General features: G+C 44.1%; 1 protein-coding gene across 2 annotated transcripts in view; it reads left to right on the forward strand.

Annotated features, from left to right (window-relative positions):
• PIGG (phosphatidylinositol glycan anchor biosynthesis class G (EMM blood group)) overlaps window positions 1–21495 on the forward strand; it is a 75361-nt gene that overhangs the window by 51510 nt on the left and 2356 nt on the right. Inside the window, exon 13 of one of the 2 annotated variants that reach the window (XM_084305783.1) lies at window positions 21323–21439. The exons of the other annotated variant lie outside the window; for it this stretch is intronic. Within the exon in view, the coding sequence (XP_084161909.1) occupies window positions 21323–21439 (117 nt within the window). The remainder of the gene's footprint in view (window positions 1–21322; window positions 21440–21495) is intronic. 2 annotated transcript variants of the gene reach the window in all.

Below are 21495 nucleotides of genomic sequence, written 5' to 3' on the forward strand. Positions count from 1 at the left end.
CTAAAACTCCTCTGTTTAGCTTTATTTACTGCTGTGCTTCATCTTCCCAGTATCTAAGCTCTTCAAGCTCTTGACTTCCACTCTTTCTACTCTCTTTAAAAAGAGTTACCGTGTACGTATAAAACTCCCTGCCTCATGTCTTCTAGTAAATATGTGACCCATGACCCTGGCTATCACTTACATTCTATTAATCTACCATTTTTCACAATTCCTTTATATCTCTGTTTACATCTACCATGCTGTGTTTAAATTAGCGCTAGACAGTTCCACTGGTCATATCCATGTTCCTGTTTGTTTTTTTGTTTGTTTGTTTGTTTGTTTTTTAGTACTACTTTCTGATCTTAATTACATTGTAGGTGCTTTGGAACTGGAAATTTTCAGTTGTACTTAGAGGATTCTGAGCACAGAGATGTAAACAGCCTCAGTGCCATTGTGTGGAGAGGGAAAGGAAAAAAACAGAAGTTGTATAATGTATTTAAAAAGACGAAGTTTTAATGTTGTTTAAACCCTAGACAGCAGCCTGTGATCAGCACTAACATACAATGATCAGAAAATGATACCATATAGCATGTTTTTTTTTAAGATCATCTAACAAAATAATGAAAAACTCTCTGAAACAAAACCTTTGAAGATCTACAGATGTTTAGTATTGTTTCAAATAATGTATGTCTATGATAGTGTTGGTTGTTCTGATGTTTTCTTGATTGAATTTTTGCAGATTAAAAGCTCAACTAGTAGTGTTGCCAGGTACAGTGCTGTTTTAAACTGCTCTCAGGTGGGCAGCTGTGACCTGTAATGCCCACATCACTTATGTAAGTAGATCCCATCAAACAACTTGTGCCTGTAGAAGTTTTAAGGTTCATTTGTGTCAACTGGTAAGGCTGTTTCCTCTACTAAGCCGTGAATAACCCTGGACTGGAATCTCTCTAGCCCCTGGAGATAATTTAAATTGGTATGTTACAGTGCTCAGAACTGTGGTCTATGCACATTTTATTTTACTTCTGTGTTTTGTTGCTGGCCAAATGGTTGCCACATTTCTTTGTTATTATTCCTTGGTCAAACTGTGGAAGACACAGGTCAGCTGTTCCATGTGATTTCTTAAACGTATGGAAGACAAAGTTTTTTTATTTTTTTTTTAAGTGCTGGATGCTTTAGATTGTTCTTTATAAAAGCTTCCCAGTTTTTTGTATGCAAATATGCCTTGGTCAGTGCAATTCAAACCCTCTCCTTTCTTGTGTGGTTCTGAATGAAAGATGAAGATCCTTTACCTGCTTCCACTAGGCAGGAAGGTCTAAAAGAACCCAGCTGCCATGGTTTTGTTGAGTATGCTGAGTAGGTCCCATTAGATTGCCACAGAATGCCATCAGGATTGCTGACCCATCCTAATACACTTACAGCTGAACGGATGTGTTCAGAAGAGCACAGCAATGCCATTCTTAATGCAGTTTCTAGCATCCTGCAGCCTGTTTCAGAACTGCTTGTGTCTGAGGAAGGTGACTTGAGCAGAGAAGTCTGACCTCCGTGTTAGATGTCATCATTTATTGCAGCCACTTAGCAGAGCCCCATGTAATTTATAGCTGCATCAGCTGACTTGGCTTACCAGAACTTCATGCTGCAGTTCTTAGAAGCAGAACTCCACTGGGGCCCTCAGTTCCAAGGGGCAAATATGTAAGCATAACCTTTGCTCTCTCTGTACTTTGCATTCATGAAATCATGGAATACTTGAGCCTGGAAGGTATCTCTGGAGATCATTGGTGTCAAGTCTGCTGTCCAAAGGAGGGTCAACCAGAGCAGGCTCCTCAGGGACATGTCCAGTCAGGTGTTAATTATCTCCAAGGATGGACACTCAATAGTCTCCCACCCATCTTGTGGTGCACCAGCAGCTCTTCCCATTTTGCATTGTGTGCAGACTTGCTGAGGGTGCTCTCTGCCCTGTCACGTGGGTCATTAACGAAAATGCTCAAGAGCATTGGTGGGCTTTGTGGTGCTGATGAGAAGCCCGTGAGCTGGGCAGCTGAGCCAGTTTTCAGTTCACCTCTCTGTCCCCTTATCTCAACCCTACTATATCAGTTTGCCTGTGAGGGTGTTACAGGAGACAGCGTTAAAAGCCTCCTTGTGAAGGAAAAGTGCATTAGATACCTGTAGTCTATGTATTTTCAGACCACTATGCTAAAAAAGAATAGAAAATAAGGACTGCTTGAAATAATGTATTTGCTCTGGAATTGGGATTGTAAGTGGTTAAACCATTTGCATCCATCTAACCAGGCACATGGAACTATAAAATCTTCTCCTCATATGCAAAGGTAAATATATTTCTAAAATAACTAATGGCATGTGATAGACAGTAACATGGATATTACTGCCACTTTTAGTCCTTCATGCTCTCATAAGAAACTTGGCAGCTGGAATGTGATGGGATTTTCACAGACAGAAATAGTAAGAACTCTTCTGCTTTAGTCTCCATGGAAACTGCAATAACTCTTGAAAATACTTTTGAGACAGGGAACAATGATTAAACAGATGCCTAAACTTAACCAAGTATTCTGTGTGTGACTGGCATAAATTCCAGAGAGCGTATGAGTCATGTAAAGGATGGTTTTTAGAGTGCTCACTGCATCGCTCTGATCTGAATTAGAACTTCACATTTGGGGATCCTTGTGATCCGAAAAAAGGGCCGTGTTACTGGATAACCAGACCTGTGTTACATGACCTCACTGTACAGTACACTCCAGATGGATTCAATTTTTAAGTTCCTATCCCAAAAAATTGTCTCGTGGGTGACAGTCACAGTGTTGTGTAATTACCACTCTTTAGGTAGGCAGCATGGTAGTTTTCAGCTTCCTTGCACATTGAAATCTGTTTTAATTGGTGTAATGAGTCAGGTTCCAGGATGAATGCTGGATGTCTCCTAGCATTAGAAAAAAAGCTGCATGTCTGCTGACTTCTCTTTCCTAGTTATCAAAAGTTTTAATAATGCTTTCCTATTAGCAAATAGCTTTCAGGTATTGAAGACATAAGTTACGCCCAATGGGAGGGTATTGGTTGCAAAACCTTTAATGTTCTGCTGGGACTTCGTTAATGTAGAATGCTTGCACGGCAAATCTACATTTTTGCTGTGAATTCTCTTTTAATACTGATATAAAAAGAAGAAGGAAAGCATGCTTGTTACAGGAGTTTGAGCATTTAACACCAGCTTTTGCCATCTTCAACCTAATGCATTTCATTTATGGATTCCTCCATTCATAATTCATGTTATTACATCGATAATTTCGCTTTCTAATGTAAGCTGGACATGCAGTGAGTGTTTCAATTTATTTTCTGTTTTGAGTCCTGGGTAGAAATTGCAGTCCCTGATAAAGACAAAAGAACACTGCAGATCTTTTTTTCTGAACCTTTCAGTATTTACATATGTAGATTTTAATTCCTCTGGTTTCACTTCATTCTCTGTCCCTTAGGTTAATTAAAGATGAAGAAATATTTACAGCTAAGCATATACAGCAGCTATGTTCTCTAGAATGGTAATACCTGCTCTATACTGTGTTTGCCAGCAACCCAGCACTCTGACTGAAATAAAAAATGTAGAAGAAGGGACCTACTGGTTCCTTCATGTGTATGGAAATCTGGAAGTGATTTAAAACTGGGAGTGTGGCTTTATTGCCACAGGGTGGAAGAATATTCTACTCACTTTGGTATCTCCTGACGTGCTGTCATTGCAGTGACGAGCTGGAGATCTGTCGTACACATCATTAATGTTCTGTGATGGAGACCTCTTCGTCAGTTGCCTCTGTTGCAAACAAATGACAGTTGCTTCAAAGCCATTTGCAAAATAAATGTCATCCTCTTCCTCTACGGACCAGCTATGCAGCTGTGTTTTAGGAGCTGAAACACTTTCTATGTAAATGTTAAAGGAAGTAGTGAGCACAGAATTTAAAGCACACAGATTTGGGGTGGGCTGAGTTATTTTTGCTTTATGCAGATAGAAGGAAGCATCTAACAGATTTGGAACTTTAAAAAAAAAATAGAAGAGTGATTTAATATTTGGTAGAATCGGCATATTAATGAATTGGCATGAGGTCTGTTTCCTGATAATGACTGCTGACCTTAACTGAGACCTCACGCTCCAGTGTACTGCGTGCTGCACAGGTGCATTGCAGAGGTGATCACACAGCTTTTAAATAGCCTTACCAATGCCGTGTATTGTTGTTACTGTGAGATTATGCTCATCGACAGAGCTGCTGGCTTCAGGCAGAGGCTACTTTAAGTAAGCATATCAGACCTGCTTGCTAATTTCTACATGGCCTACCACCTTTTTTTTGGTGGGTCATCCTGGACTGAAAGGAAAGGGTTCTGCGATGATGTTTTTTGTTTCTGCTCTAATTTGGAGGTTTTAGAGCTAGACTGCCTTCCTGCTTTTGATCTCAGGGTGTCCATCTGACCTACAGAAGTGTGTTTGAAAGCACATAGCTCAGCTGGCTCGCTGCTTCCAACTCCACCTGGGGTGCAGGTGTGTGCAGAGTCACGTTGCTGTACAAGAAGGTGCAGTATTTGACATTTGTTCATGCTTGGAGCCTCTCCATCATGAGACAATGCTTTTCTGACATCCTGTGTAGACAGGTTTAAAAATGCTTCTTATGCAAAGCAGTTCATTAAATTTAATACGCACCTGCACTAATCCACACCTGGATCTGTTAGAGGACTCCCTCTCACTTGCATTCTTCCCTCTACCTTCCTTGGCATCCCTGCCCCTCTTTCTCGTGCTGTTTCTGTCTTCCTGCCCCCTCTGTTCTGTCTTTCCTTCTCTCCCAGGCCTGTTTTATGCCCCTCTGGTGTGCCATTTCTCTCACTGGCATGTGCTTTGTCTCTCTGCCTGTCACATGTGCCTTTTCTCTTGTGCATTTGCTCTCCCGTGCTCCCTCCTCTCATTCTCATGCTTTCTGTTTCTCTCATTCGCTGTTCCCCTCCCTCTCAGCATCCCCTGGATCTCCTGAACTTTCCTGGTGTCTCTCGAGGCTTCCCTCTCTTGGCTCCTTTCCCCTGCTGTGAGCTTTCTCTCTCTCTTCCCTCCTCGAGGAATCCCTCTCTCCCTGCAATGCATTCCCTCCCACATGTGCTTTTCCTCTCTGTCATGTTTCCTCTCTCTCTTTTGTGCTTATCTTACCCCCTGTGCATTTTGCATTTCATGTGCTTTTGCTTTTTCCTCTCTTTCTCCTTTGTATGGTTTTCCTGTGCTCTCTGACACAATATTCCCCTCACTTGCACTTTCCCTGTTGCTCGCACTTTGTCACTGGCTTGTGCTTTCCCTCCACCTCTCTTTGCTGTCCCTCTTTATCCCTTCCTACCCTACTGTTGCTCGTTTCCCCCTCACTGCCCTGCTGTCTTCTCACGCACTATCATGCTCACTTTCCTTGTGTGCCCTTGCTTTCCTCTCAAATTCACTGTGTTCATGGCATTGTGCGCTTGTGTTCCTCTTGTGCCCTTGAGTTCCTTCTCACCCCTACCCCTCCCTTGCCTTCCCCCTTCTGTTGCTTTCTTACCTCCCCTGGTTTTCCCTCTCAGGCATGCTTTCCCCTTTGTTCATGCTTTTGCTCATCTTTCCCTTTTCTCCTTTGCTTTCCCCCTGCCTTGCTCTCTGCCTTCTGTACCTATGCCTCCCCCCACAGCTATTCCTCCTCTCTCTTGCTTTCCCACCCTCCCAAATGCTCCCTGTCACTGCATGCTTTCCCCATCTCTCCTGTGGGTTGTCCCCATCTTTCTTCTGTGTGGGCTTCCCCCATTCCCCTGTCTCTCTGGTGTGTGACACTCGTGCTTGCTGCTCTCTCAGGATCCAGTTTTCCCCCTTGCACTTTCCCACTCCGACACCACCTCCCCCCTTGCATGCGGTGCATTTTTCCCGCATGGACCTTGCCTGCTTCCCTCCCTTACGCCTTGCTCTCCTTCATGTGTCTCCTCTCTGTCACTTGCTCTGCCTCTCGGCTTCACGGATGCTCTCAGGCACGCGTGCACATCGCCTGTCCCACCCATGCTTGGCCTCTTTCCCTGCCGTGCACTTTTCCTCTCCTGTGCACTGTGCTGCTTTGTCCCACATGCTTTGCTGCTGCCGTGCTGGCTTTTTTTTTTTTCACACTTCACTCGTATTCTCTCTTGCTCTCCTGTCTAACATAATTTCCCCCATAGCATGCATTTCCCTCTGACATGGCTTTTCTCTCATATTTGCACTTTGTCTCATTCAGACTTCCAGTTTCTCACTCACTGCCCTTCCCTGTCCAGCTCACTGCCCCTCTCTGTCTTGCCGTGCATCCTCCCAGGGCTTGTCACCCCCTTCTCAGTTACTCCTGTGCTCTCTAAAACCATTCCCCCTCTGTCCCAAGCTTCCCACCTTTTCCTCTCTCTTTTCCCTGCTCTGCCCACTGGCTTTCTCTGTTGTCTCTCCTTTGCTGCCCCTGTCTCCCTTCATCTCAGTCCGTTTCTCAGTTGTGCACCCCAGCCTTTCTCACACACTTCACTTCTCACAGGCTCTTTTCCCTTTTGTGTGCTCCTTTTTCATCCTCCCTTGCTTTGCACGCTTCCTCCTTCACTCCTGCCTTCACCTCCCACATCCCTTGCATGCTCTGCCAGCTCTAACACATTCTTGCATGCCCTTTTCCCCTTGGTCATGCTTTCAGTCCCTTGCTTGTGCTCTCCCTCTGTTATTTGGGACTCCTCTACTACTTTCTGTCCCTGCTTTTCTCTCTTTCCTTCCCCCTCTCCACCTCATCCTCCCCCCCTCCTTCCCTCTCTCCCCTCCCCGTGCTCCCTCCCTGCCTCACACACCCCTCCCTGCTTCCTCGCCTTCTCACACACCTTTCCATCCTACCTCTCTCACGCTTGTCCTCTCTCACCTCACTTACACACTTGCTCTCTCTCACGTTTCTTCTTTCGCTTACAACATTGTGCTTTCCCCTTTGTTGCTTTTTACTGGTGCTGCTTGCTCTCTCCCTCTCTTGCACGGTCTTCTGCTTTTGCTTCCCACCCAACACTTTGGCATCCTACTGGTGCTTTTCCAGCCCCTCTTCTCTGCTGCCCCCCTGATCCTCTCCTCTGCCCTTCTCTCTCTGCTCCATCCCCACCGCACCCCTACCCTCATTTCCCTTCCCACTTGGATGTAATTTCTTCCTCTTGCTTTCCCTCTCTCTCACAGGTGTTTTCCTGGTCTCTATCACGTGCTTTGCCTCCGGCACATTTTTTTCCTTCCCCTCGGTCTCATGCACTGTTGTTCTCTCATGCAATGTAACTCGTTGAGCTACTTCCCACCAGGTGAAGTGTTCTGCCTATTTCTCATCATTTCCTTTGTACAAAAAAGTACTTGTGCACTTTTGCTCTCTTCTGTGTTTCTTCCCTCTTGTGATTCCCTCTTGCACTTTCTCTTGCCACCTCTGTCTCCCTTGCTCTGCTTCTCTCTTGCAGACCTTCTCCTTGCAGACGTGTTTCCCTGCAGCACATTTTGCCTCTCACACGGTCTGCCTCCCAAAGCACACTTCCCCTCTCTCCATGCATCCCCCACCCCAGCATCCCTTCTCTCACGGGCACTCTTCTCACCCCCCTCACACAGCCGGCCTGGCTCTCACACCTGATTTCCCCAGCCCTTGCACTTCCCTGCCTGATTCTGTCCCTCTTTCCCCCTCCTCTCACATACACTTAGCTTCTCACACACGCACTGCCCCGCTCTCCTGCTTTCTTTTTGTCTCTTGTGGGTTTGACTCTCTTAGGGATTTCTTCTTGAAGCACGAGAGAGACAGTCTGATGTGTTTCCCTCTCTCCCTGACCCAGTGTGCCTGCTGTTTCCCTCTTGCATCTTTTGCCTCTCCCTCACATGTTCTGCTTCTCAAAACCATGTGCACTGCCTTTCTCTTGTGCTGCTTTCTCTCTTCCACTTCCCTCCCTCATGCTCTTCATCCCACCCTGCTCTGGTGCTCTCTTGCTTTCCCCATCTCTCACTTGCTTTTCCAGACCTGACACGTTTTTCCTTCCTTGCATGCATTCTTCCTCTCATACTTTCAATCACACGCATTCCCCACTTTGTCGTGCACTTTCACTCTTGTACAGCTTTCTCTTGCTCTTCTCTCTCTTTCTCTGTTGCTTTCCCCTGCCTTTGCAGTCTTTCCCACTCCTGCATGCCTTACTATCTCTCATGCCTGTTTCCCCTCTCTCACTTGATGCAGGTGGTTACCTAGCAAGCAAGGATGAGGAAAAAGCAGGTGCATTTAATGCCTTTTTCCTCAGTTCTTAAGAGCAGTGACAGGTTTTGGGCTGTCTTGCCCTCCGTAATCCTTTTCTTCTCACTTCTGCAACCTCACTGTCGCATTTGCCGTGGCTCGTGGACTTTCCCTATTATCCACTGTCCTGCTCATTTGTGCAGCCCATCTCATGTCATTTCCCTGTCTTGTGCCATCTCTCCAGTGCTTTCTTTTTCTTGTGCCTTGCCTCTCATGGGTGTGCTTTCTTCCCCTTGTATCTGTATTTTCCTTTCCTCTTGCATGCATGCACTTTCCCTCTCTTACATGTGCTTCTCAGGGAGTGTAGTGCTTGGACAAGGGGTAATGGTTTTAAACTAAAAAGGGGTGGATTTAGATTAGACATAAGGAGGAAATTCTTCCCTCAGAGGACGGTGAGGCCCTGGCACAGGCTGCCCAGAGAAGCTGTGGATGCCCCATCCCTGGAGGTGCTCAAGGCCAGGCTGGATGGGGCTTTGGGCAGCCTGGTCTGGGAGGAGAGGTCCCTGCCCATGGCAGGGGGTGGAACCAGGTGGTCTTTCAGGTCCCTTCCAACCCATACCATTCCTTGACTCTGCTTGCACTTTACCTCAGCTGCATGTGCTTTGCTACCCACTGACTCGTATGTTCTGTTGTGAAGTCCTTCTGTGATGCTGTACTTCTCCCTGCATTCTCCATGCATGAATTACTTCTCTCCTGTGCATGTGCTTTTCCCTCTGTACCTCCCTTCCTCTCTCTGCCTCTTGTGCACACTGTGGGCTGATGTCCCTTCCTTCTGTGCTCTTCCTGGCACACTCCCCACGTTTGTGCTTCCCCTCTCTGGTCTGTGCTTTCCCTTGTCTCTCCTTCACACGCCTTTTCCCTCTCTCACACACTCTCCCATGCTTTCCTCGTGACTTCCCTTTCTAGCATGCTTTCCGCCTCACTTGCTTTTTCAGTCTTCTTCATGTGCTCACCATTATCTCCACTGCACCTCTTCCCTCCCTAACGTGCCCTTTCCCACTCTGTCTTGCCCTTTTCTTGCACGCTCCCTCTCACACGTTATTCTCTCACAACCTCTCTCCTGCTTGTACTCTTCCACCTCTGTGCATTCTCTTCATTCCTCTTTCTTCGCTTGCTCTTCCCCCCCGCTCATGCTTCCTCTCCTTCTCACACACTTTGCCTCCTTCTCTCTCTTCTACTCGTGCTTTCCTTTTCTTGCATGCCCCCCATTTCTAGCATGCTTCCTCTCTCGTACATGCTTTTATTTCACATGAGCTTTCCCCTCTGTCTGTCAGACAGCATTCCTTGCTCTTTCCTGCATACGTTTCTCATGTTCATGGATGTGATCTCCTGTTTTTCTATCTCACTCTCATTTCTTTCCTTCTCTCACACGCATGCTTTCCTCTCTCTGCTGTGTGCTTCCACTCTCTCACTCTTTTACCTCCTTTCCATTGCTCATTCTCTCTCCTGGACACACTTTCCCTCTCCTGTGTAGCCCTTTCCTTTCCTTGCTTTTGCTGCCCTCCATGTGGTCCCTCTTTGTTGCACGCATTCCCCTATGCTTTCCCTCCTTCCTCTGTGCACTTCCCCTTGCCCACAATCTTGCATGATGCCCCCTCTCGTATTTGCTTTTACTCTCTCACATCTCCTCTCTCTTACGATTTCCATGTGCTTACTCTTGCTTCTGCTTCCTCTCTTACACTCCATTTTTCCCACACACATTCCCCCTTTGTTTTGCTTGGTTTCCTTTTCTCGCACGCTTCCCCTTTGTGTTCTTCCTTTCTCGCACCTTTGCTTTCTCTCTCATGTGCTTTTTCATGCCCAAGCCTTTCTGTTTCTTCTTGCGTGTGTACCCCCTACCTTGGCATGCATTCCTTCAGCCACACGCTTTCCCTCTCTAGCACAGCTTCCCTCTCCGTGGTCTGGTGCGTTTCCTCTTTCATTCCCTCATACCATTCTTCTCTGGTGCACACCTTTCCTCTCACTCTCTTGTGGACTCTCTTTTGCTCATGCTTTCCCTCCCTCTCACATGCTTACTCTTTGCTGCCCCTTGCACACTTTTTGTCTCTTGCTTGCCCTGTCTTGTACACTTTTCTCTTTGCACACTTTTCCATCTTTTCCATCCCCTTTCATGTGTGCACTCCTTCTCTAGTGAACATCCCTTCTTCTCTCATACATTGCCTCATAGCTTTCATCTTTTCATCACGCCTTTCCCCCTTTTTGCATGGCTTTCCTTTCTCTGCATCTTTCCCTTTGCTCGTTTCTGGTGCATGTGCCCATTCACTTTACAGTGCATGCAGGCTGCCTTTCTCGTTCTCTCAAGCTTCCCCTGCCTCAACTCTCAGTGTTTTTCACTCTCTCACGCTCTCCTCAGCGCTCCAGCTTAACACAAGCCCGTGGTCTCTCCCTCTCAAATACCTTCCCTTCTGCTTTACTTCTGTGTCATGCACTCTCTTTCCCTGTATTGCCTATGCCTCTGTCCCTCTCAGGCAACCCTCCCCTCCCTCACAGACACAATTTCCAGGTGTCTTTCTGTCATTCTTCCCCTCTCTCTCTCCCTTTCTCTCTCTCTTGCTGGCAGCTTTACTCTCTGTCACGTGTTTCTTGACAAGTGCTTTTTCTGTCTCTTTGTGCATTCAATGTCTCCCTTCCCTGTTTCCTTGCTCTCTGTCTACACTTCCCCTACATCTCACAGCCATTTTTCTCTCTCCCTTTCTCCTGCTTTGTCTGCCTTGCCCTCTTCTTAGTGTGTGTTCTCACTTTTCACCCCTATCTTACACTTTCTCTGTCTCAGGCTTTGTCAGCATCTCATTCTTACCCTCTTGTATATACCTTCTTTCTTGCATGCTTTCCCCTGCACACATGCTGTCCTCACCTCTCTCCCTCCTGTCTTCTTCCCTTCTAGACTGTGTGCAGGTTCCCACTCTTGCGTGCTCCCCCCACATCATCCCAGCTACTTTCCTCTCTATCCCTGTCTCACATAGTGTCCCATTCCCTCCCAGGCACTTTTCCTTGCTCTCCTTATGCGTCCCCTCTGTTGTGCGTATCCCCTCTCTCTGTCTTGCATGTGGGCCTTCCCCCCCTCTCCTGTGCTTTCTGTCTCTTGCATGCTCTCTAGAGCTTCCCCTCTCTCTCCTGTGCAGTTTCCCTTACTGTGTGCTCCTTCTCTCTTGTCACCCTTTCTCAAGTTTTTCTGGGGCATGTTTTTGCTCTCGTGCATGCCATCCCTCCAGTCAGTGCTTTTCCCATTTCCTTTCTTTTGCTCTTTCTCTCTTGTTCCCTTTACCTCAGGGAGAGGCCCTGAGCAACCTCTGTGCCCGGGGACATGCCGGCCTGCATCCTCCACAGGAGCTGTGCACTGGTGCCTAAAGACCATTCCTGAGAAGGTTTAGGCTCGCCAGAGCTGAGATGAGGATCTCTTTCCCCCGTCACACTCTGCTTTCTTTGCCTCTGCTTTCCCTGTGCTCTCTTCCTCTTGTTTGCCTTCTTTTTCCTTCCTTGGACTTCCTCCTCAGCCTTCCCCCTTCCTTTCCTTCCCGCCTGCATTTCTCCCCTGCCTCTCCTGCTGCTCCCAGTGTTATCTCTTCCTCTCCCCCTGCCATTTTCTCTCTCCCTTCCCACTCACTCCCCTCACCTGTCACTCCTCCCCACTCTCTCCTCTTTGTCTCTTCCCGTGTCACCCTTCCCAGGGTGTGCTCTTTTTCCTTCTTGCCCTTTCTCTCTCTGCCCCCCATCTCCCCACCACCACCACCTCGACTCTGCCCTCTCACCTCCCTTCCCTCTCACCCCCTCTCTCCACATTGTCCTTCTCCCTCATGCCAGTGATCGCTCTTCTGCTGCCTGTCCCTCGCCCTCCCCTGCTGCTCCCCCCTCTCTGCTGGCCCCTTCCCACTGCTGGGCCTCTCTCTGTCTCCTCCCCTCTCTCTGGCCTTTCCTCTCCCCCTGTCTCCGTTCTCCCTTCTCTGTCATCCCTGGCAACCCTCTCCCCCATCACCCCTCTCCACCCATCGGGTGATGTTCTTGTTTTCCTCAGAGCTGTTTCTTCAGGTTCCTTCGCCACGGAACACACTCAGACTTCAAAGTAGCATCTCTCTCCTGTTTACTTCACATTTTCTGTGTTGGACTCCAAGGTGAGCTTTGCAGTGTCACCAAAGCTATGGCATGAGAAATCCTATGCTGTTTTTTCCTGCATTCTCCTCAGCTTGAGTCCATTGAGTAGGAGGGTCTATAACTAGCGTAGGCACTACACAAGGCATCTTCCTCAAAAATCAAAGTGCTCTGCCACCTGATTTCTTGCCTAGGTGAATCCATTTCTGTTTACTATTCCGTTTGTGCTCCACGGTATTAGAGTTGCCTCATCCTTTGCAGAGATAGTGGGGCATGGATTTGCAGGTCCTGCTGTAATCCATTTTGCTTGCCAGAGAAAGTGTGTGGAGCTCTACACCCTTTATGCTAATGTTTGGTATTGTTTTTAATTATTCAACTTCATGCGAGTTATTCGTAACTCCAACAGTCCTGTAAACTTGCCAAAGGAAAAAGTGATACTTGGACTTAATAACGGTATCCCTGCACAATCCCACAAGTTTCTCTCATTGCTCCACATGGAACAATGAGCCTCCGAAGAGGAATCCACTGCGCATTGTACCAAAGACAAAACTGTGAAGAAAGGTGGTAGCAGCATTCAGTATGCACGTTGCACTCAAGGAATCGTCTCCCTTTTCTCTTCAGTACTTTGGAAATGCCATCCTCTTAATTCTGAAATAGAATATTCTGGTTGAAACTTCATAGCAGCTTTATTTCTCCTCTACAATTAGCAAGGGCTGCGTGATAACGATGGATTCTCAGTGCTTTATATTAGTGCTGAGGCAGGAACAGGTTTATTCAGAAAGATGGTTCTGGAAATAAAGGACCATAATTGTACTCTTTTGCTTACGTTTTTATTGCAGAAATGTTTCTAGGTGTAACCTGTACTTTTACATGGCTGTGTCTTGCTGATTTCCTGAATCCTTAAGTGTATTTCTAGGAATTTTGCTAAAATTTTAAACCACGTTGCAAGAATTCAGCCTATGCTTACAATCAGGTGGAGGTCTTAAACTGTGTATCTGTCAGATTATTCTTGTTAGCTATTGTGAAAGGTGAAATTATCCTAATGGAAAACATTATCAAGTTTTTTGCATGTACTCACGTAGTCTGGTGAGGTTCTTTAAAAAAAATATGATCTATTTATGCTTCCTATTTACATGAAACCAAAAGGCAGAAAGACTTTGAGTTCTTGTTTCCTTTTCTTACCAGTTTTGCTGTCATGTACACATGACATGTCAATATAGTTGGCACTGTTTGCTTCTGTTCTGTTGTCTTCGTAGCTGATATGATCCAAAAAAAAAAAAAAAAAAAAGAAAAAGTGTTCTGCCAGCTGATTTCTTGCCTAGGTGAATTTCTGTTTGCTATTCCTTTTGTGCTCCGTGGTATTCGAGTTGTCTCATCCTTTGCAGAGATAGCATGGTGTGGGTTTACATATCCTGCTGTAATCCATTTTCCTTGTCTTTGCTTGTCCAGCGCATAGGTTATGAGCAGCAAAACCACTATACAATGTCATGGTACTTTTTCAGACTTCGGGATTTGAGTTCAGCAACTGTTAAAATTGCAGTCTTTACAAGGCTTAACGTTTTCAGGCATGGTTAGTCTAGTCGGATCCAAGAATTTCTAAGTGGACTGCATGTAGCATCTTACTGTATTTCTCTCATTTTTCTTGAGATGAGTTTCTGCCATAGTATGATCTCAAGTTGTTACTGGGTCTGATGATTGTTCTGAAGAATTATTTGTTTTCCTAATAGAGCAGGTTTTAAGATTTTGTTCTTAATTCTCAGATGTATTGGACAAATGAAAAAATGTTTATAACAAAGCAAAAAGCAGACCGAGAGAGAATGTTTCACACATCTCTCTTTTAGTTCATGTTCAGAAAGAACATTGAAATCTACGTTGAAAACGGATTTCAGATCTTATATTGAAACATTAAGGTTAAATATGGCATACCCAAGATGAAACCAAAAGCAGATAAACCTTTGTAGTCATGGAAGAACAAGCATGTGTACTGCTCATTTGTGAGTAGAGTTAAAATGAAATGTATTGGAAATGCTTATGCTGCTTTGTCTCCAGTGTTCTGCTTACTTATCCAGATCATGTATAACGAGTTAGTCACACATGCTGTAAGCGGTACTTGAAACGATATGGTAAATGAAAATGGTTTGATTTGGAACTTAGAAAATCCTTGTGCCTATTATTGCCCATTTGGCTAGCTGCAGACAGTTTGACACTTAGCACTCTACATAATTAATGTTTTTGGAGGCTTTCAGACTCGTCTAATCAATATCAAGCAGTAGGCATCGGAATGTAGTTGGAAATGGGCAGTTTCAGCATCTCATGATGGATATTGACAGTGGTAAGCTAAGTTGGCTAATTGCAGCTCCTGCTCGTGGGTCACGTTTGTGGATACAGCCACATCCTCAGAGGTCTGCACTATTCCATGTTGCTGAAGGTTTTCTTCTTTGTGATGGTGGCAGTTGGTTAGAGGTCTGGGCTGAATTTCCTCTCGCTGAAAACACGAATTCCAGAGAGCACTGACAACCTGTAAAGAGGTACTGTTGTGCCCATCTGCACAACACCAGCTGAGCACTGTTTGCTTTCACAATCTTTGGTCTTGTAGAGCTGATAAAAGTGATATTTTCTTCTGGTTTGGTCTGCGGCTTTTGGGCAGCAGGTAATGTGAACTATAAAAAGAAGAAATTTTTTTGTCTGTGTTTGAGCAGAATTATTTCAGTTCTGACTTGTTTTTTTTTTTTTTTCCATTAGTTTTTATTCCTTTTCTGTGCTGTGGTCAACATAAACAGACTTCTTGGTTCAGGCAGCTGCGGGTAGGACTGTACGTGGGATGCTGTCCTTCTGCTTTTATTCAGGATTTTTCTATCTGCTTTTCCTCACATCGTTTCTTAAAGTGCACAAGTTCTTCTCAAATGTGTATGTTGTTATTGGGATTGCGAGAGTAATTTGAGGAGAGAGCTGTTATATTAGTTAAGTCACAAGATTAAAAATAGCTACTGTAATGGAAAAATACAAGAAAGAACTGACTCTGCCCTCGGTGCTGAAGAGCACGTATTTCTTAAATAATTTGTGCCTCCCCCTTCTAGAAATGCCTTGTGACACTGTTCATTTGCCCTCTTAGACTGGTGTATTCTGAACTGGTCAGTTTGATTTTAACTAAATAACATGGTAACCACCTTTTTTTTTTTCTTTTGGTCTCCGTATAGCCTGCCTATCTGGAACGCTTGGTTACACCTTTAGCTGGGACGATGAAGAGCAGCGTGTTTACAAGGGGGGCAGGACAGCCTGTAGGTGCACCTTAGCAGAAAACCAAGCTAGAAGTTTCCTTGTTATAGCTTGCATGTATGGTGCTGATGTAAAAGGCTTCAGGCCTTTTTCTACTGGAAGTCTTCAGAAATGCTAAGTGGATTTGGGGAGAACACTTGCAGAAAATTGACTAATGCTGGGCTTTGAAATAATTATGATTTGTGTTTTGCTTGTTAGGAATTTTAATGATTTGGTTATACCTTGCTGCTTTAAAGTCTGGACCAATGTCAACAAGAGCAGACTGATTAAACTTTGTTGGTTTTCTTGGAGCTGAACAGGGTAACACTTGCTAAGGATTAGCCTTAGCGGAGTCTGACGGGAAGGCTTGAGGCACTGACAGCAGGCAGTGCAGTCTCTACGTATATACCACGGTGCTCTTGCACAGAAGTAGTGCGTGAGGAAAAACATATCGAGCAGAGCACTCAGGGTGTCATGGGAATCCTGTCTTTAAAGGAGGGATGGAACTCATCATTAGCTGTTGTAGCTGAGATGGAGAGAGGTGGATCAGAGAGTCAAAAGTACCTACTGGAAAGGAGTGGCTACTTTGTGGTGAAGAAATCTAGAGATTATATTGCAGTGTTGCCTAGAGTGCAGTTTAGCCATCTCTTTGCCTGCAATCCTGAAATAGATACGGGTAATTGAGCTAGTAAAGTGCTTTCTCTTGTCTCTAAGGGGAGGTGGGGACTGATCCAGAGAAGTTGAAAAGCAGTCCAGTCCTTTGCAAATTGATTGCCAGAGGATCAGTATTTGGGAAAATGAGCCCACGCAGGGGATGAATTGGGTCTCATGGGCGTCTCTCCAGCTAGGTTGCGAAGTCTTAGAAGGAATTTTGTAGCCTCTGTTAAAGGCACAGTTTGTCTCTTGCCCTAACAGTTAAATTACGACAGTAGCCGTTCGGAGTTGCTGTGCAGACGTGGTGCAATGCCAGGATAACTGGGTTCCTACTGGATCCTAACTGGATCTCATGTAAGTCTTTGTTGGGTATCTTATTTAGGGAGTTCCTCTGTAGCTGCGTTCTGGGGCCAAGCCTGACTGAAGAAGGGAAGAATTAACCTACAACTTAATTGAAATAAATAAACCCCTTTTTTAGACAGTGCTTTTTTCTAAGCAGGTTGGGGATGCTGGTAAGAGGAGTTACCTCTGCGTGGGTGACTGAGACGTCCCTCTCTGATGGGAAGCTCCCAGAACAACTGATTATGCCAGCAGTGAAAGAGAGCTTTCCTGCTCTTGGTGCTGAAATGAAGATCATTGAAGTTTCAGGGCTTAATAGCCCTTCACAGCTAAGCCCTTATGAGAACCTGGTGAACCCTATTCTGCAGTTCACCCATGCTGTACTAAATACCACATACCACAATCACTGAAGTTACTACTACAGATTCTAGACCTTGCTCAGGTTGTTGTAGCTTCCCCACCTTTCTTACTTGGCGTTGGGATGGACAAGAAAATCAGTGGTCATCTCCAAGTTCCCAAGTTCCTTCACTTCGCGGTTGCAGAATAGACTTCACATCCCTGCTTAACTTGTTGGCAACTCCTCTTTTTGATACCTGTTAATTTGACGAGGTTTGGTGCCAAAAGTTGTGACTCTGTAGAATTAACACTGAAATAATTGAAAAAGCCCTTTCAGATGAATAATCTGTACTAGGTTTGATCAAGTAAATTTCCAAAGGGCTCTTGGTTCCTTTGGATATACAAAAAAAATACAATATATTTTTTTTTTCCATTACAATGCAGGATTGTATTCTGTAATCCAAAATAGCACTTTAAGAATCATGCTAGGTGAGAACAGGGTGGGTGGGAGAGACATAGCAAATTTGTTCTTGCTTGCAAAACTAATTGATATTTACTTAGAGCTGAGGATTTTCTTTTGGATTACAGATACTCTTCAGATGTTACAGATACACACTTGGAGTGCTAGAGGGTTTATTTCTGACTGCAACCTTTTATTAGTATGTGGAAACAGATTAACAAAGCGCCAGCTATTTTTCAGAGAGCACTAAACAGGGAGGTATTTAAAAGGCAATTGCAGAAAGCCTAGAAAGAAAAGTGTCACTAATACAAAAAAAAAAAAAAAAAAAAGAGGAAAGAAAAGCAGTAAAAATTGCCTTCAAGTATGTAAATTCAGTATCCCCATTAAGATGTAGTCTAGGCAGTGAAACACAGATAGAAAACCAGGAGCTGGAAGGACAGAAATGCTAGAGGATGGATAACTTCTGTTCAAAATATTTAGTAGATTTCATACTGAAAACCTCCAGACACATATCCCCCAGTCCCAGCAAAATGACAGCCCTGTGGTGTTCCTTACTTGTATGTGTGCATTTTTCTAAGGCATCTATTTAATTTTGTGATCAAAGATGAGAACTATGTGAAGTGGTGCGTTTCTGAATTCCTTGTGGAAGCATTTGTAGGGCTGTCTGTGGAGCTTTTTAGCTTGATTTGAAACTAAAAAATTTGTGCTGCCATCTGCCAAGTATTCTGTATAAATGGAAGACACGCTTTTACAAGAAAAGAGTGTTTTTTCTTTCATGTTTTTGGCACTGTAATTTTTTTATTTTACAAACCTTGTATTGTGATGTGTAACCCATTTTAATACCACGAGTATGATATTAAACGGGGATTGAGATGTGAAAGCTTTCTTGGCGGCACACTGGCAAGTGATTTTTAGGGGATTCAGAGAAACAGAAAAGCCATTAGAAGCAGGAGTCCTTGGCCTTTTTTTTTTTTCTTTTTTTTTTTTCCTCTCCATGTATTAAATGTTGAACTAAAAGAGAGGGTTTTTGTTGACAGACAGTATGTACTCTGGAAGTCTCTGGAAGCATTTGTTTTTCTGGATCTAGCAATCTTCAACATAAATCTCGCATAGCGTTTGGATACACGTTACCATCTTTACTGCATCTGGATTTCTCAGAGGAGTCTCCAGAAGTCAGCTTGCTAAATGAGCTCAGTATTAGAGGTTGGCTACTTTTCTTTATATATGTTTTTAAAAGGAGCATATATACATATACATACATAATGTATATATATGCTTCTTTTAAACTCCATTATGCAGATGTCTGAGTGTTGGGCTGGTTCAGTTAGAACATTGAAGTAATATATATAGTTTACCTCCCTCTATTTCTCCTTTTCCCCTTTAAATATGAAAAGGAATTAGCTGCTGCAGAGATAATTCAGCATGGAGTGGTTACAGGTCGATGCTTTAGATGCGCCCTGTCATCTTCCTTCGTTTTCACTGAAGGAGTGCTGAAGGATTGCATGATTATTAATTTTTGGCTGATGCAGCTGATAAATGGTAAGGGTAGGTGCGTGGCCTGCTCTCCTAGTGGCTCTTTTGGAGTAACTGAGGAACCAGCTGAATCAAATGGGTGGTCAAAGTTGGTCACGTTAACAGCAGCAGCCTGAGCCCTGGCAGCTGCTTTCCTTGTGTCCTTGCTAAGCCGTGTACACTGTGGTCACTTCTGTGTGTGTAGAGCAAGGAGAAGAAGCGTACAAAGTCATTATGCTTAGATGTTCAGCAAGCTGGGTTCCCAGCAGAAGCACAGGGAAAGGTGCTGTGCCAGAAGAACCAAGGTGCTGCCTTAGCATCAGGGTAGCAGGGTAGCTCTAACTGCTTGTGCTCAGTCATTCCAGTGCTGCTTCTGCAACAACAGGCGTGCGAACTGCTATACCAGCTCCAAAACATACCTAACTATGCGGCTGTTGAGCCCCACTAACAATTTAACTTGGAAACAGGGTGCTTCTGTTGCCTGCTCTAAATTGCACCGCTGCATTGTACTGTGAAACTGTCCTGAGATTTCCCTCTGCAGGTAGGTGACTATATTTTGTTCAGAGATGAAGTGAGTGCTGAAATCCTTTGCAAGTAAATGTATTATACAAACAGAAAACAGTTCATTATTTTTACTATATCAGGTTAGAGAAAGAATGGTAGCATTTACTTTCTGATGTGGGGATTGTTTGCTAGAAACCATAATGCAAAAATAGAGAATTTAAATGTTAATGATGAAGATTATTGTGTGCTCTTATTCCAGTGTAAAATATATCTGAAATATTAGTCTGCCCAATTTCTGAGCCAAAGAAGTAAACACACAGAGATTCCATTCAAAATAGTCTTACTAGCAGTTTCTAATTAATTTTAGAATTAGCCATTTAAAAAAAATATATATATATATATAATTGATTTACAGCTAAGAGCTTTCTCTAACTGTGTTGTTGTATGAGCATGAACTGGGGAAAAAGAGATGAACTGAAAATTAAATTTTGAAAGCAGGGTTCTTGCAAGACCTAGATTTATAACTTCATGGACACTCCTCTCCTTTATGATTCAATTGAAAATCCTTTTATGGAGCTATAAAATCCTATTATTGGTGTTGAGGGTACCAATAATCTTCATCCAGATGATCAGACCTAAAAAATGGCTTGAAAATTGCCTGTTTGCCTGTCGCACTAAAAAAAACAAAAACAAACCTTTCCTGTGTTTATTCAGTTCTATCATCTAACTACTACAAATACTGTTTTTACTCATAGCAGCATGAAAACAGCTAAGACTGAGTGAACTGCATCTTGTTTAATTGTTGTCAACAAAATCGCTTCTTAAACATGAAGCTAGTTATTTGCACAAACTCACTGAAGGCTAAGTGGTACAGAAGAAAGGAGGAGCCTAGTTCACTCCCAGGTCACAGTCTCTGGCTAAGCAGCTAGGGAAATAGTTATCTGTGAATTGAATGTGTGTTTTTCAGTCATTCGCACCTGCTGTTAGTTCATTTTTCAGCTCTGCTTTTGTGACCTGTGCTTTCCTTCCACAGAAAGCCTTGGGAATTTTGCTCTTGCTTTCACTGGAAAACAGGACTGTATCCTAATTATTTTGATTTAAAGAATAAGAAGTTTAATGGTTCATGTAAAACACTGCATTCTGTAGCTTACTTAGTCATAAGTGACTAATTTACATCTCACAGAAGTGCTAGTCATCTTAAATTTTTATTATTTGGAACACGATCATAATTAAAAACCAGGAGGAGCAGAACAGATTCTCATAAGAGAATTTCAGTGTAAATCATTTTGCCAGTGTGCTCTTTTGGGAATTGATGAAGTAAAACATTTTGATGAGGAGAGGAAAAGGTTCTGCACATTATTACAGTGAAATAGCTTTGTTCCTTCCTTTTGTCCAAACAGGTAAGCATCTGAATTTGGTGTGAATTAGTCTCTGCAGATGTGGTTTGGGGAAAGGGAACATATATCAGCCCAGCATCTTTGCTGACATGCTGACACTTCAGAGAAGGGAGAACAGTCATAGTGCAGAAAACCCTTTCACTTCCATTTTCACCTGACTCCTGTCAGCCACAAAAATACTTCTGTGTGGCAGATTTGGACCATGTAGGTTGTGTATGGGGTGGACATCTCTTGTAATACAGTGGGCTCAGCTAAGCTAAGCTCCTGTGACAGGAACACGATGTTTTGCTCATGTAAGCCTAAGAACATGGTGTTCTCTGGAGAGTGCTAAGCTAGCTTTGCAAAGTTTTATAATAGCTCAATTTTTATGTTGCTTTTTATACATTACTAGTTTTGGGCAGTAGTGTACTCTGACAAGTTCTGTGCCTTTTACAAGGGGAGCAGGCTCTGTCTGATTATCTGTTGTACAGGCTAGGCTCTTTGTGAAGGGGTCCTGAAGTCTTTCTTCTCTGTCTGTCACCATCCAGATTCTGTGCCAGGGCACTGGAAGGCCAACAGGAGATGAAGCTGTCTGGGAACTGCTTAATGGAGGCTTTAGCAATTAGAGAAAAATGTATTAAAACACAGAAACTTCTCCATCTGAGGTGAACTTCTGGGTGTCTGCCTTTACTGAGGTTGCAGTGGCTATGCGAGTACTTAA

This window comes from Netta rufina (genome assembly GCF_964035555.1).
Source record: "Netta rufina genome assembly, chromosome: Z".
Lineage (NCBI taxonomy): Eukaryota > Metazoa > Chordata > Aves > Anseriformes > Anatidae > Netta > Netta rufina.